At 40.0% G+C, this 17,035-nt stretch overlaps 1 protein-coding gene across 1 annotated transcript; it reads left to right on the top strand.

Annotated features, from left to right (window-relative positions):
* Nucleotides 1-1,458: 1,458 nt before the first annotated feature.
* Nucleotides 1,459-16,773, top strand: LOC149842958 (subtilisin-like protease SBT4.14). Its single transcript, XM_090000783.1, has 11 exons — nt 1,459-1,630; nt 11,420-11,438; nt 12,433-12,530; nt 12,627-12,770; nt 12,976-13,081; nt 13,214-13,736; nt 13,853-13,953; nt 14,295-14,516; nt 15,127-15,235; nt 15,400-15,613; nt 16,346-16,773. The coding sequence occupies exons 1-11, from the start codon at nt 1,459-1,461 to the stop codon at nt 16,771-16,773; spliced, it is 2,136 nt and encodes a 711-aa protein (XP_089856909.1).
* Nucleotides 16,774-17,035: the final 262 nt, after the last annotated feature.

Raw genomic sequence — 17,035 nt, 5'->3', positions numbered from 1 at the left:
TGCCTTTATTCTTCTTAAAAGTATCAAAATTTTATGGGTTTTTGTGATCGTTGCAAAATTTTTTCTTTTCTTTCTTTTTAGGAAAAAAAGAGAAAAACTCTCGCAAGGTCTCACTTGACCTTTTGTAGAGATATTTTGAAATTACTCACCTCCATTTTGAAATTTATGAGAAAATGAAGAGACACGATTCGCTCGTCGGTACGAGGTTCAACCGTTTCTAGCGCCTTTACCAAAGGTAATCAAACCAAGGATAAAATTCATGCCTTTTGCTTTGCGTAAATTGGTCTAAGTAATTATTCTAAGTTCTTAATGCACATGGAATCAGGCTTGTGCTATGATTTTGAACTTGGAAAATGTGTATGCTCTTTGGAAATGTTTCAGAAACTTTGGATTTTTTCAAGTGATTTTGAAATGTATTTAAAAACATTCTTTTAAGAAGTAAACTTTGAAGTTCAAAAATCAATTTTGAATTGAAAGGTTAAAACTTGAATTGAAAGCATGAAATTGAAGATTTTAAAATTTGATTCAAAGTTGAGAACTTTTAAATCTAAAATTAATTGAAAATCAAATTTGAATTGATTTTGAATAAAGAATCAAACTTAAAAATTGATTTTGAGATTTGAAATCATAATTGAACTTGAACTTAAAATTAGAATTGAAGTTTGGAATTTTGAAAGATTGAGTTTTGAAAAATGAACTTATAAATTGAAATTGAATTTGAAATTAAAAGTTGAAATGAAAACTTGATTTGAGACTTGAATTTGAACTCTTGATTTTGAAAATGAAATTTGAAATTAAAATTTAGAATACAAATTTTGAATTTGAAATTAGAATTGAACTTTTAAACTGAATTTACTCTGAATTTTGAGAATTTCAAAAATTGAAATTGAATTATTGAAATGAATTTACTTGGAATTTTGAAAGTGGAAAATCAAAATTGAATTTGAGATTCATTTTGAACTTTGAATTAGTTTTAAAATTTAAAGTTGAAACTCAGAATTCCAGTTTAAATTGAATTTGGAATTGGGATTTTGAATGAAAGTTAAAAGTTTGAAATTTGAGAAATGAAATTGAATTTTAAAAAAGAAATTTAACTGAAATCATTTTGGAATTTGAAAATGCAAAATTTGAGAAATGATATGGAGGGCCCGTTGATTTGCTCTCAAAGAGAGATCGAAAGCAATACCCTAGAAAACACGCGGTGAGCTATTCATGAGGAAGAAAGGTGAGAGAGAGAGAGAGAGCACCTGGCTGCCGGAGGTGCGGTGGATGGCTGCAGTCGGAGGTCGACCTAGGGTTGGAGCACGACGAGCGAGCGAGGGTGATGCAACCCCCAAATCTCCAAAGGACCGAGGATCCACAGTCAAAGGCCCTCTTCAGCAGACATGAAACCCCCAAAACTCGAAAGAACTTGCTGCCTGAGGGGCGGTGGGGCGTAGCTGCAGAGGAGGTCGAGTGATGGTGGTTCGAGCACAGCGAGAGGCGTCGTGCAGAGGAGGTCGGGCGACGGTGGTTCCTGAGTGTCGAGGGGGGTTGCTCCTTCACCGGTGGCTAGACGCCAAAAACTCCCAATCTCCCACCGTCGTCGATGCTGGAATGGTGGCAGAGGGGGATGAACCGCAGGACGAAGGTGAGACTTGAGTCGAGACCGAGAAGGGCAGAGGCTAGGGTTTCAACCAGGGTTCTTCTGCTTTGCAGGGACAGAGAGATTTCCCGATCTTTGCAGGGACAGAGAGATTCTGCGATAAGAAAAGATTAGGGTTTGAAACAGAGACGAAGCAACCGATGAGAGAAATATGCGGTTTTGCCTTTCTAATGGAAATGGCAGAAAATGGGGAGTTGGGTCGTGTGTAATTAAGGAAGGGAAGATTTGGTGGATTTTAGAGAGATACATGCAGAGGAGAACCCGATTAGAGAGAGCAGAAGATCGCTAGAGGTGGGGTTCGTAGATGGAGGAATGGTTGTCATTGCTCGCCAGAGGGACACTTTTAAAGTGCCAAAAAGAGGCTCATCGGAGGGATGATGGTCGTCACTTTCTAGAGAGAGAGAGAGAGAGACTAGCCGGTGGTGGGGAGGAAACTGGCCTGGATAGACACTGCGGCAGGTGGAGAGGAGACCGACCAAGATGAATGTTGTTGGTGGTGGGAAGAAAATCAACTTTAATAGAGGCTGAAGGTGATAGGGAGGAAACTAGTGGACCTTGTTGGGTGACGATGGTCATTAGGGAGAAGGCTAGTGGCATAGTGGTGGAAGTGGTGGGAGAGAAAAGGGGAAGGTAGGGAAGGAGAAAGATAGAAGCTGTTTGATCTGTAAATCAGATGATTGTTGGTTAAAATCAGTTGTTGGAAAACATATTCTAATTTTCATATATATATGTATATACTTCTAATGAAAGTAAGGTATATGAGAAACTAATTAGGCTGGTGAACATTGGATTCAAAGTTACATGGAGATTAGTCTTGGGTGTTTATTTCGACAACAACATTACTTGGCATTCAAGTGGACCCCACAGAAAAAATGGTGCCAACATTGTAAAAAAAGTACTTTTCTAAAAAAAATGTAGGGTTTTTCTTCATTCGATGTAGTCCATTCAGTTTCTTCCCTATGACCCATCTATCTCTAGCTGAAACTGTTTCACCTCATCCCAGCTTCCCCCTCTCTCTAAAAAATAACAAAAAGAGAGTTCAAAGTTGAAAAGGTTGGTTTATTTTCTTTGTATGTTTTTCTTGTTGAATGCATTTCCCTTTTCGTCTTCCTCTGATGGTCCATTTTTTTCTTGTTGATGTGAGGATCATTGATTTTTTTTATTTTCTCGAATTTGGGGTTTGTGGGTTTGGCTAGGCTAAAAAAAGTAATTGAGAGAGCATAAGGAAAAAATAAGGTAAGAAACTTATCTTTGTGTTTTTTTTTTTATTTAACAAATCTCTTATGCTTTCTTTTGAGAGGAGAGGTGGGGACCATTGATTTCTAAGCTGCTTTTACAACTTCCATGCCTACCCACCACATTCTCTCTCTCTCTCTCTCTCTCTCTCTCTCTCTCTCTCGTAGTTTGAAGAAACACTTTTTGTAGGCCCACCCTCACAAATTTGTTATTTTTGTTCCTTTCCATCATTTGGGTTTTTGTGATTAATCGTTTCATTTTCTATGTGCCTTAGCTTAATATTAGCCAAATATATTTCAACTAGTTTGGAAGTGGCTGGTCAAACCCCATCTGAAGCTCAAGGTGGGGTTATAATGTGATTAGGAATGACAATGAATCGGGGAAAAATGGGGCCCCACCTTGGACCGGGTATGTAGGACATGAAACGAGGATGGAGGTTAAAACAAAAATGTATGCAGGGGTGGAGGTGGGGTTGGACTTGCGCTTTCTCCTGCCCCGCCTTGCCTCCCCACCCACCCAATCACGGATCCCTATTAGTAAAACTTTCTCTCCTTCTTTAGGAATGGTGGTGGACCAAGGGGAAATGGGGTCCCACCCCACCTCGGCTTGTTTGGACAGGGGATGGAGGTGAGGATAATTGTTAAAATTAAAAGTTGTGCGGGGATGGATGGCAGAATTTTAAGACAAGGCGAGGGTGAAGACCTTGTTTGATCCCTACATGTGATGCATTTTTTTCTAATACTAAGCAAAACCCACAAACCCCAAAATTAAAGGGATTAAAAAATCAATGATCCTCACATTATCAAGTAAAATGAACCATCAGAGGAGAACAAAAAGGGAAATGCATTCAATAAGAAAAACAAAAACAAAAACTGTAACGCCCCGGATTTCCAAAACAAAGCTAAGTTAAAATTTTCATGAATTTCTTTTTTTTTCTTTGCAGCGGAACTTAGAAAAGCTTTTAGCAGCGGAATAAGACGATAATGAGTCGTCGGTTTTAGAAAGCTCCGGGCACGTTGCAGGTATGTGGCCAAGCAACTCATTGACCACCAAAGTGTTCCATTTTATCGAAAACCACATGTTTATTACAACACTACTGCTTAGAAAAGCAGTATAGGTTCAATAAAAGGAAGCAGTACAAAATCTGTCTAGAGAAACCCTGGAACTCGATGCCGCCTTGCTCCGCATATCGCCACGCAGGTTCAACACCTGAAATCCCCATAAAACGGGGTCAGAACCACTGATGGTCTGGTAAGCATGCAGTCATACATCCATTCAACTCAAATACAATAATGACCACTCAGGGTCGCAATGCGCAATAACGACGCTCAAGCCTCCAAGACTTAGCGTATATCGCAAGAGCCTCCTCAGGGCTATGAGTTGAACATCCGCTCGAGTCCTCATGACTTAGAGCAAGCCTTTTCAGGGCTGTGATTTGAATAGCCGCTTAAGTCTCCACGACTTAGCCATGACCTCTTCCGGGTCTCAAAGTGATGTCTAGCTCAAGTCTTCATACTTGGCACATCCGTATCCCACGCATCTAAGGACAACTCCTCGAGCTTCGCTTAGTCGTGCGGATACAACACGGGTCTTTGCCTAGTCGGTCCAGTAGTATACCGAACATGACACCTTCACAAAGGTTATGCAGGATTGACTCAACACGTCATCCACTCATACATTCAAAGCATCGCTGTACCTAGAACTAATGCATTGTTTGATAATTAACCGCTCCCGCCTTTGGTACGCAGGTAGAGCTATTGTCCGGGCATCAACGCGACGTTCTGGGGGTTGATTATTCTATGTATTTTAGATACCCCAGAGGCCTGTTGACCCTATCCATAGTAGGGCAGTGTGTTTCAACTGGGAGAATCCTACTAGGCCCATATTCGGATGCATCATCTACTTGCAATAGTTGGGTTCAATCCTTAGATCTTAAGGATAACCACGACCCCAAAACCCATGAGTGACTGAGGCCATCGTGGACTCTATCAGGTCCAAAGTAAAATACATGTCACTCAAGGCTGTACCATCACTGTCATTCCACAGTGAGCATAATTCCTGAAGGGGTCTGCCAGTCTTACAATTACTTGGACAGAATCTGCATGCCATTTAGGCAGCCCGTGCTTTCAGCACTACGGGAGTATGTACCCGACCCCATTCAGTCTTCCCCAACACAGTCATTACTGAGGGGGTACCCCTAACACGATCTTCAACCGCGGGGTATGTGCGACCTTAAGTCTTATTCATATGCATGCAGAACACCGCTCTTTGGCACTTCGGCCACCACGAGCATCACACCTCTTTGAGTGGAAACAACACACTCTTGCTCTTCGGCCCTTACGAGTCTGGTTGTGTAACCGTTCTCAATGAGCATGCATATGACTCGATCTAAATAGATCGGCTACTCGGCGTATTTTTACGCAACGAGTCCAAACCTAGCCAAGGCGCAACCTCTACTCCGACTCAGCGGCCCTTACGAGCAAGGTGCCCTTGCAGGTGCAAGGATACGAGCCGATCTGGCATCGTTCCATCAACGGACATCATTATGCCGTTCCATTGGTTCCGGCAGCTCTTCTGCCAACCATTTCGTCAGCACCTCCCCTGCTCTACCGGCAGTGGTGCGACGAACCCTTCTACGTTGTAGAGGGCAAACCATGAACTGGGTAGCACTCTGCTATATGTCAGAGTATCCTGCTACGTTCTTTCTGAGCTATTCTTAGCTTCTTCAGAAATTTCAGCAGCACTTCCTCTCTTTTACGGAGAAAGCGTGCGTTTCTTTTATCCATTTCAGCGGCATCTCCCCTCTTTGGTAGGAAATCGCCACGCTTAATTCGAGAAATGGATGCGCACCGTTGTGCGTACTTTGCATCCATCAAGGTTGCAGGAACCCTTGGCCATAGCCAGGCCATACGAAATTGACTTAGTCATTACGTAAAGAGCATTTTGCCAAAAACCGAAGCCTTTCCAATAGGGGCTTCATTCGTTAAGCAGAATCTTGAACGAGGAGCGGTCAAGGAATCGCATGGGCGATTTGGAGTTTGATCTCCATTTGAACGCTCATTTATGCGCTATATATGTAGTATAAGCAGAAGCCTGTGCTTTATACAGCGGCGGCGTAAAGAAATGCATATACTATTGTTCAGGGTGTGTAACTGAACGAAATATTCTACATATATAACAAAGCAGAAGCCTTGGCATCGTTCGACGCGACGGCGTAAGTAAATACATTGCAGAAAGCAGGAGCCTTGGCATCATACGACGCGACGACAAAGGTAAATTACATAGCCTGTGCGATATAAGACGCGTCGGCAGAATCAGCAGATATACACCTAGATCCGCATCCAACGATAGTTACGAGGCGAGCGGGTAAACACCGAAGTGTCCTAAAGGGCTCAACCAAGAACTAAAGCGAGATACCATTTTGAAGAACGCAAATACTGCGTGTTTGAACTTAGATATATCCGACGATAGTTATGAGACGAGCGGGTGAACACCGAAGTGTCCAAAAAGGGCTCAATCAAGAACTAAAGCAAGATACTACTTCAGAAAGTATATTCTATATACAAACAGTCAAATACTTGAGAGAGATGGATCAACGAAGCGAACTTACTTCAAATCGTGGAAGAAACAGCTCCGGGTTGCTTCTTTGGCTTCGAGCCTTCCTTCGAGAGGTCAGACTAAGTCAGATGAAGCTGACTTAGTTGAGAAAGAGGTAGAGTAGGTTAAGCTACTCAACCTAAGTGGTTTGAACCAAACAGGGTTCGATCCAAGTCAACTGGGTTCAGCAGGTTCGAACTCAGCTCAAGTAGGCTAAGTCTGGGTTCAGAAATCCAAACCGGAATCTGGACCAAAAAGGACTTTGACTTTGACTTTAAACCCAACTAGGTTCAAGTCAAGTCAACTGGGTTTGGACCAGGTCAAGTGGGTTCAGACCCAGGTCAGGTGGGCTCAGGTGGGCTAGGCTAGGTAGGGGAGGTTTAGGAGAGAGAGAGAAGGCAAGAGAGAGAGGGGGTCGATTTTTATGAGAAGAGAGAGAGTGGGGAGGGCTATTTATAGCCCAAGCCCACCTCCTCTTGGGTTTTTCCATGCCCATTCTACCCCTTTGGCTTCTTTTTAATTCCAAGAGGTTCCTTGGTGTGGGGCCCACTTGGATATTCCATGGGATATTTTTGTGGGTCCCACCAGATATTTTCTGAGGAATATTTTTGTGGGTCCCACCAATATTTCCGTGGGTCCCGCAAGAATTTCGGGTTTCCGGCGATTTTTTCCGAAAAATTCTGAGTACGCCATTCCCTTCGTATTGACGTAACTAAGAAAGTTGGCTCGCAGGAATCCTTTGATTTCATTCAGGTAGGAAGTTATGGCTTCCAGAGTGTTTGAGGATATATTCGTGATTCGACGAATATCCTAAGTATAACTGGCTCGCAGGAATTGATTCGTTTCGCATTCTGAGAAGAAATGCTATTTTTACCGGTAAATGCCTCATGAATTTTATTCAGATATTTTCTGAAAAATTGCGGGTCTTACAAAAACCCTGACTTTTTCAACTTTGAACTCTCTTTCTGTTATTTTTTAGAGAGAGGGGTTGGGTAGGTTGGGAGTTAGAAGACGGGTTTAGTTAGAGAGAGACGAGGGCAGAGGGAAAGAAAAAACTAAATGGGCTGCATCGAATGAAGGAAAACCTTGCAACTTTTTTATAAAAGTATTTTTTTTTTCTTTTCTTAATGTTGGGGGCTTTATCTTTTGTAAAAGTATATATATATATACACAGTCTGGTATAGACTGTGCTCTGCACAGTTTGGGTAAAGACTGTGCTCTGCACAGTCTTTCTCTCTAAAGACAAAAGTATATATAAAAATATATAAAAGATATATTTTTTTTAGTTTTTATAAATTTTTGTCCTAAAGAATGGACAAAAATAGACTCGATCAATGTTGATCGAGTGCAAAACATGGATGAACTCGGCCTTGACTCGTTGACCGAGTTCGAATTGGCATTGACCGAGTCTGGGCCGTGTCCGAAGCCGCACCTGTGTTGGGGCGTGTCGACTCGGGTGCGGTGCCTCCTTAGCCGAGTCCGTGTGACATAGATATTGGGGTTTTATTTTGTTTTTATTTTGGGAGGATTGACACACTTCTCTCATCCTTTTTGAGCTTCTTCAAAGATTTAGAACGATGTGATTTAGAAAATGAACTTTTATTTTATATAATTCTAATTTCATTTGGCATCAGATAACTTGTTTGATGTTGTTTTGTATAAATTTCACATATAACAGTCAGAGTCGTCTGTGGAATCCCTGGGACAACATTGCAAGGTTCAAAGCAAACGTTTGGCTCCATGGAATCCCTGAATGTCCACAAGAGCATGGAAGACTGACTACTTTCTAGGCACACAATTTATGGTCTGTCAAGGTCTATGTTTCACTTACACTAACAGAATCATTGACTGGGTTTTACCTTGGGATCAAAACAGGCCAGCTAGACGTGTGTGAACCTTATTCCTCTTTATGTTTGGTGAGTTTCAAACAAAAAGCAATCAATTGTTACATGGTTGTTGTTAGCTTACAGCATATTTACTCAGGACAACTTTTCTATAGGTTGCATTTTAAAGGCCTTGGAAACGGTAGGGCACAACCTCTCTTTCTTATGATGTAATGAAAGAAGTGGAAGATGAAAAGACAAGAGCCACTAAAGGCATACAATAGCAGATTCACTATGTGCTCAACCACGAGTTCTTTAAGGACAATACAAGAAGCCTACAAGGGCTAATACAAGAGAACAAAATATAAAAAATAAAGCTTTTATTGAAGAAATGCTTAGTAAAAGCAATGAGAACAAAAGTGTGCAAACAACTCCTATATATACAAGTGATTGGCTGAGTGGGCTGTAACTGTGTTTTTTCAATCAGCTGGATGATCTGCAGTCAAATGGAAGTTGTATGGACTCATAGTTTGACTCTAGTGTAGTCTAATGTGGTTGCTTATCTATGTTTTCTGCATCTGCTAATGTTTTTTGTAGCAGGTGTATTGGGATCAGTGGACTGTAACTGTGTTTTTTCTATTCTCTATCCTCTGTTGCAGCAAGTGATATCTCATCACCTGCTACAGTACTATTATGCTAAAATTCACATGATTCACAAGATAAACAACAATGTCGCTAGCAAAAGTTAATTTGGATAGATAAGCCTATGAGAAGGTCTTAGAAACTATGACAAATCTGTCCATTAAGTTTTTTCTTAATATTTTTGCCTTTTTGTTGCCTGAAAAATTTAGGTGCCTTGGTTAAACTACTTGTGTAAGTTATCACTTGAAAAAATCATGTGCCATGTAAGTTGTTACCTCAAAAAATTCAATTGTTCGCTATGATTTTGACCAAACAAAAGAGCAAAACTGTCAAGAATAAAGTGAATTAGTCTCGCATCATTCAAATTTTTGGTACATAAACAGGTTTTTTATTAGGGTTTGAAAAATCAATATCCCATAATTATTGTTATCTTTCTAAACCCAAAAAAGCATGTTTTTATCAGAAAGTTAACATAATTTTGTCAAAAAAGCATAATTCAACTGTAGATTCTTAGCAAATTGACCATATCAAAACACATCTATAGCGCCGGATTGCAAGACACTAGTTACACTGTACAAGTTAACACTCCCAACGCGAAGAATATGTGAATCGAATAATGGAAAGAGAGGTGCACCAAATTAAACACTTATGATGGTCTTTGTTACTGGTTTTTTGTTTTTTAATATTTTTGGCGAAGCCAAATGAACTTACTCGGTAGGTTGTGAGCCAAGTAGCAGGTCCAGTACATGGCTGGGAATGGAACCATTGACCCACATTTAGGGACAACATTGCAAGGTTCAAAGCAAACGTTTGGCTCCATGGAATCCCTGAATGTCCACAAGAGCATGGAAGAGTGACTACTTTCCAGGCACACAATTTATGGTTCGTCAAGGTCTATGTTTCACTTACACTAACAGAATCATTGACTGGGTTTTACCTTGGGATCAAAACAGGTCCGGATATGGATCCGGTCTTGACTGAATCGACACTGGATCTGATCATTGAAAAGTGGCATAGCGTAGGGGTGAAAAATGGGTCTGAAGCTTCAATCCTATTCCGAAGTAGATCTGACCTATAAAATCTGATATTCAGATAATCCATATCCGAATATGACAGATTTGGAACAAATAATTTGGGGTTGGGGCGGATCATTTTACCCTAAAAATTCATACAATCAGTTCCTTGTTTATTGGAGAATTTTTTGTACAAAGCTGAGGATAAGCATGATCATCTTCACTTGCCATTAGCTTTTTTACGTTTGACACAGTTCAAGGTGGTTCAAGCCAAAAGCTTGGATACCCCTTGAAATTGAACCGAATCATAGGACCCGAAGCTCATGGTCTTCCAACCACTTGATGAGCCTTTTAGTTTTAAGACAACAATTGTAGGCTGTAAATATGTTCAATTTACTAATTGACAGCAAGTCCTTTGAAGATACCCTAATTCCCAATTAATAGGGCAATCAATCGGTTCAAAACGTATAAGATGGGTGGTTCTACATTTAGGGTTTACAAAAAAGAAATGACGAAAATTAGGAATTGAGTCAGATCTGGACCAACCTCACCTATGCCAGAATTGGGCCCTGCTCCATTGTCCAGGGCTTAAGCCTGCCTGTTTTAACAAATGGATCTCCAAGCACGGTTTGTCTAATTGATCAGAAATGGTCATCAATGGGACTGGATCCAGACGGACTTTTGATCCAAACTACAAATTAGACATGCTACCCATACATGAATTTTAAAATAAGATCTACTTATATATTTAGATCGACTTCATATTTATGTTATTTTGGACTCAATCTGAATCTATTTAGATCCATGCATGTGTGGGAATATATACAACAATACAAATCAACCTATTTATGCTTATTTCCATGAAAACTCTCGTTTACAAACACTGTCAGAATCAGTACTACCATATAAAACTTCATATACGAGTTCAACTCTACTGCAATTTCAGTTCGGATCCATATTTGCAGCATTAAATTCAAGTTCGGATCCAGGTTGCTGGGATCCAGCTCATATATTGATTTTCCATTCTTTGTAATGCCAAGGGAATCTTTATGATTGTCTAAATGCAGAAAGTTTTCTAACATCCAGAATTTAAGGGAAAAAGATCTCAACCACAGGCTAGCAACTGATCACCTTATTAATACTTACCACGTGAAAACAACTTACCGATCTTCTCCTTGCCCTCCATTGTGTCTAGCAAAAGTGAAGGTTCTGCTTGGGAAGTAGAGCGATTCTTGGGAATTAAGGATTCCAAAATGCATTTGTTTTTCCGTTTGGCATGCATGAAAAAGGCAGTCAAAGAAAAAGAATCCAAATTCCTTTCAAATAAATTCCCTTATTTTTCCTACCAAATCCATTTTACCAATTTCTTCCAAGTATCTTTTGCCAAACAGATAAAGAAAAATGGGTACTTCAAAAATGTCCTTCATAATTTGCTTCCTATTACTCACGGTGGTCCATTGCAGTAGCACCACGGAAAGGAAGGTAAGTAATTGATGAGACTAGCTCAAATTTATTTCTCACAAGTAGGTAGCTAGTGAGTCAATTGGATATCATTTTGCCTATTTGATTATTTGGAAGTCATAAATCTCAAGCAATTATTGGTGGTTCACATAACTTAAGATTTTCTGTTGATACTTGACATAGATTAATCATTTCATATATTAAACTGTCTAACATTGGCAGTCATACATCGTGTACATGGGAGACGTGCCATCCAATTTTCTCTCAGACACGCACCATCACATGCTTGCATCTGTAACCGGTAGGTCGCTCTCTCTCTCTCTCTCTCTCTCTCTCTCTCTCTCTCTCTCTTTTGTTTCTCTCCCATCCAATATTCTGTTGGATGTATTTTGGTAATGTTGAATGGTGAATGTTCTCCTTTCTCTCTCTCCCTCTCTCTCCCTCTCTAAATCCATCGACAGGTGCAGTCTATCATGATATATATTTGGAGTCTTGAAGATTTATGATTTTTGGCCATCAATTTTTCAAACATTATAAAAACCAACCATGTCTTGAAACCAAACACTACATGCCTTGATCCGTATAATACCAGGCACACAGATCTCATCTGTATGATCAAACTTTTAAAATAAAACAAAAAAAATTCATACAACCCATATAACATGCTTCATTTAGCACTCTCTCTCTCTCTCTTCGTATATATATATATATATATATATATATATATATATATATATATATATATATATATATATAAACCTAGCTTTCCCAAACAATCATGGCTGGTGCCACATGATGTTTTCCAACCAATCCTACATCAAAATGGTAGCAGTAGTATCTCAAATGAATGAGTTTTCCTATCAAACTTAAGTTTCGAAAATTTATTTGTTATTGATACTAAATCATAAATGTGTATACTATGAAAAAAGTTTCCACTCGTTCACAATTAATTATTGGCATTCCTTGAGCATGTGATGAGCAATTTGCTTTAATTTCATGAAATTCATTTTGGCAGCCATGACATTGCAAGAGAGACAATGGTCTACAGTTACAAGCAAAGTTTCAATGCATTCGCTGCAAAACTCTCACCGGAGGAAGCAAAAAGTTTAGCTGGTTAGTATGAAACACAAGTACATTGACTATTGTATACACAATCAATTTTTCCAATAGTTTAGCTTGTTTAATATACTATTACTTAATAATGTGCAGAAACTGAAGGCGTGACATCAGTATTTCCTAATTCCTATCACAAGCTTCACACCACAAGATCGTGGGATTTCGTCGGCTTCCCTTTGAATGTAAAAAGGCAGCTCAAGTTTGAAAGTGATGTCATCATTGGAGTTTTGGACACAGGTAAGCATTAAAGGGTATTATGAATGTAAGCAATGGTTTGATTAGATATGAATAAGTTGTTCCTTGGTTTTCTAGCCAACTTGACCCAGTCACATTTGTTGCTCTTTTTATTTTATTTTATTTTGAAGGAGCTCTTCTTCTTCTTCTTTTCATAAAATTGATTCTTTTCAAGAAAATGATGCCATCTTTCCTCATATAAACATAGGTATCAGCCCCCATTCACAGAGCTTTGACGACAAGGATCTTGGACCTCCTCCTGCTAAATGGAAGGGCAGATGTGAAAGATCTGAGTATTTTAGTGGGTGTAACAAGTATGCTCTCTCTCTCTCTCTCTCTCTCTCTCTCTCTCTCTCTCTCTCTCTCTCTCTCTCTCTCTCTTTCTCTCTCTCTCTGATTCATTCAAAGATTTACACTCCCAACCTTCAATAATTAAATTGACACAGCAAACTCATCGGAGCCAACTATTATAGAATAGACGGACCCTTCACGCAACTTCAACCCTCTGATATACTATCTACAGTTGACACTAAGGGTCATGGCACCCACACAGCATCAACTGCAGCTGGTGTCCAAGTTCCAAACGCAAGCATGTATGGGCTTGCTAATGGCACTGCGCGGGGTGCAGTCCCTGCAGCTCGCCTTGCTGCATACAAGGTATGCTGGGAAGACACTGGCTGCTCCGACATCGACATTCTTGCTGCCTTCGACGATGCCATCGCCGATGGTGTTGATGTGATCTCAATCTCCATAGGCGGCATGAACAATGGATACCTCAAGGATGCAATATCGATCGGGTTGTTTCATGCCATGAGTAAGGGAATTATCACGGTGGCGTCGGCCGGGAACGATGGCCCTGACCCTGGCATGGTGGAGAATGTGTCACCATGGATCCTTACGGTGGCGGCGAGTTCCAATGATCGGCAGTTCAGAACCAAACTTGCACTGGGCAATGGCATGCAGATTACAGTATACCTTTGGCTCTTCACTAAAAATTTTCTTCACAATCTTTTTTTCTAGCTAGGTCGCTTGTTTTAGCTTATATATTAAGTTTGTTAATTTGGTTCTTCTTTTTAAAATGACAGGGCATATCATTAAATACTTATTCCCCGAATAAGAAATATTACCCACTCATCACTGGGGCCCAGGCAGGAAGCAGTTCAGGTGGCTACGGGCCATATCCAACGTAAGAACAACTGCATACTTGTATAGTCTTTGCGTTCCTCGAGAAAGTTCAAGATAATTTTTAGAAATTCTTGGGGTTCGTTTGCGCGTGTAGTGTGTATATATATATATATATATATATATATATATATATATATGTATATATATATAAAATCTCACGTACTTCTTAAAAGAATTCGCTACAAGAGGCAATCCTTAGGTTTTTGACCATAGAGATCCGATCCGTACGGTTATATTTGTCAAAAAATATTTTTCAAAAGTGGGTTGAAGATTCGCACCCTATAAAATGTCTGCAATAGGATTATAGCTTGTACTCATGATATCTTAACAATTTGTTTGCAGTTTTTGTGATCAGACTCTAGATCCCAACAAGGTGAAAGGGAAGATTGTTCTTTGTGATTTGGTAAAAGGAGACCTTGACTCCAGTGTTAGGGACATTGGAGGGGCTGGAATCATCTTTCAGAGTTACAAAAGCCAAGACGCAGCTTTCCCTTTTGCTCTACCAGCAGTTTTAGTGGATACCAACAAATCAATGACAATAAATGATTACATCAATTCCACTAGGTAAGTAAATTGAAACTCGATCTCCTCACTTAAATTCCTGACATGGGTAACGGTTACAATGAAACCTTGAAGTGAGAGGCTTCCATGCATTGACCACCACTATACAATCATCTTCACTCCCTTTTTGCGCAATTGCGTTGTTGTTGTTGTTGTTGTTGCGCGGTGGCATGTATCGTAGGTGACGATCCTTCTCTGTCAGCCTACAGCTCCTTCCTTCTCGGTTGGGCCCCTAACCTTGTTCATCTAGCTAATTCCAAAGGAGGATAGGGTTATTTGTGACGCAAACCCATTCTTGAATATCACCCGAATTCGTATTTGGGAAGCAATTCGATGTCAATATAAAGTTAAGCAATGGAGTAGTCATATCTGGAACTCTAATTAAAGCCCACCCACGATATTTGGCCACATCAATAAGACTGCCAACTCTTGACAATGTTGTCTGCAATGGGAGACTGAAGCCAACAGACCTTCCAAAAACCTGATTTTGCCATCTTAATTATTCTCCAAAGCTCTATGAATTGCTATATTACATCACGTATATACTTGTTGCACAAAGATTGTTCCAAACATCATCCATTAAAATTGATTTTTTCCTCTATTTTTCTTGAAGGTCGCCTTATGCAGTTATATACAAGTCTTATACAGTTAATGTGAGCATTCCACAAATTGCATCTTTCTCATCTCGTGGCCCGAATACACTCTCACCAAGAATCCTCAAGGTAATGCAGTATTTTACATGCTTAAAAGGGAGAGCAAATCGGGTCATTGGCTGAGTAGGTACTCTGCCCAATGACTGGATGCCATGCATCCCCTTCTGTCCTCTAAATGATCGGATAGTGCTAATCATTGTTGCTTGATCTAATAACCATACCCTTGATTACAGCCTGATATCACTGCCCCTGGGCTAGATATTCTGGCCGCATATACACCATTATCTTCAATGACTGGGAAGAAGGATGACGAACGAATGGTTAACTATAATATAATGTCTGGAACTTCAATGTCATGTCCTCATGTGAGTGGTGCGGCTGCATACGTCAAGTCTTTCCACCCTCCTTGGTCTCCTGCTGCAATCAAGTCTGCTCTCATGACCACAGGTAAATTTGTTTTCTATTTTGTTTTATTTGATATTTTTCCTCTATAATATTTGCTTTGCATTGACAATGATGCCTTAAAACAAATAAAATACACACTAGTATCTGATTGTAGATGTATAGATCTGTCTTTGTGGTTTCGTAAGTTTGATCCTTTACTTCACTCAAAGAATTCTATAGTTGGTAGATTGCATCAAAATAGTAGTGTTGTTCTCTGTTATTGCTTCGGTCTGTAAATGTGTGAATTTGGAAATCCATTGATTTGCCTTTTGCAAACAAAAATATAATTAGAGATTCGCCAAATAACATGCCAATAGTTCTATATTGCAATTCATAAAAATAATCTGCAAAATGTCTCTGCTCTCTCCATTGAAATGAATACTCAATTCTCAACATGGTAGGTGCCTATTTTTGCCAATATAAGGGGAAAAAAAAAACCATGGCAGGTGCTTACAAATAGTTGCAACGAGGGCAGTTGTCATGCTATTTGATATGATGTTATATTCCATCGCAACTGCACATCTCACTTGATGGAGCTATCTATGTATGGCCCCCCGCTTTAACATTCTCATGGTTTCCAAGTGAGATGTACAAGATGGATTGAATACAACCTATGACCGTAACTGCTCTAGATGTGCCTAACCTTGGAAGTTGCTAACCCAGATAGCCCATTATATCTGAAGATTCAAAGGTGCCTATACCATATCTTTAACCGTTTTTCTTTCTCATTTCCAGCAAAGATGATGGACCCAAGGCTGAATGAGGACGCAGAATTTGCCTACGGTTCGGGTCTATTTGATCCAAGACATGCTGTTCACCCAGGCCTAGTGTATGACATGGACCAATTGTCATACGCCCAATTTCTCTGTAAAGATCACATAGACGGTGCTGCCTTGGGAATCGTGACTGGTGGTCAATATAACAACTGCTCCGCCATACCTGCCGGCCAAGGCTATGATGGTCTCAACTACCCATCGATGCAGGTCCAAGTTAACAATGGATCCAACCCGATCCATGCCGTGTTCTATCGCACAGTGACCAATGTTGGTGCAACAACTTCAGTCTACAAAGCAATGGTCAATGTCCCAAGTGGGCTTAAGATCAGTGTCACACCAGAAACTCTCTTATTTAGATACGGGGACAACGTCTATCCTTTAAGGTAGAGGTGAATGGTGATCCTCTTGGCGCCAATCCTATGGCATTAGCTTCACTTGTTTGGGATGATTCAAAACATAAAGTCAGAAGTCCCATCGTTGTATATCAATTGGCTCCATTCCAAGGAATCACCCACATGTAAAATGTCAAACTTTCATGATATTGAAATTACACTTTTACTTTATAAGAAGAATTGTTCTTTTAGTAATTATTTTTTCATGTAAAACTTATTTATGACTTATTTTGGAGAAGAGGCTCAAGGATGAGCAA

Source organism: Nuphar pumila, chromosome 3 (assembly GCF_984573655.1).
Source record: "Nuphar pumila chromosome 3, dmNupPumi1.hap1.1, whole genome shotgun sequence".
Lineage (NCBI taxonomy): Eukaryota > Viridiplantae > Streptophyta > Magnoliopsida > Nymphaeales > Nymphaeaceae > Nuphar > Nuphar pumila.
Note: the sequence above shows the minus strand (reverse complement) of the source record. Positions and strands in the feature narration are given on the sequence as shown.

Coding starts and splice junctions, on each gene's coding strand:
- LOC149842958 (XM_090000783.1), top strand. CDS start 1,459: ATGGTGGTTCGAGCACAGCGAGAGGCGTCGTGCAGAGGAGGTCGGGCG. Junction 12,531..12,626: donor GGAAGCAAAAAGTTTAGCTG/GTTAGTATGAAA, acceptor AATAATGTGCAG/AAACTGAAGGCGTGACATCA. Junction 14,517..15,126: donor GATTACATCAATTCCACTAG/GTAAGTAAATTG, acceptor TTTTTCTTGAAG/GTCGCCTTATGCAGTTATAT.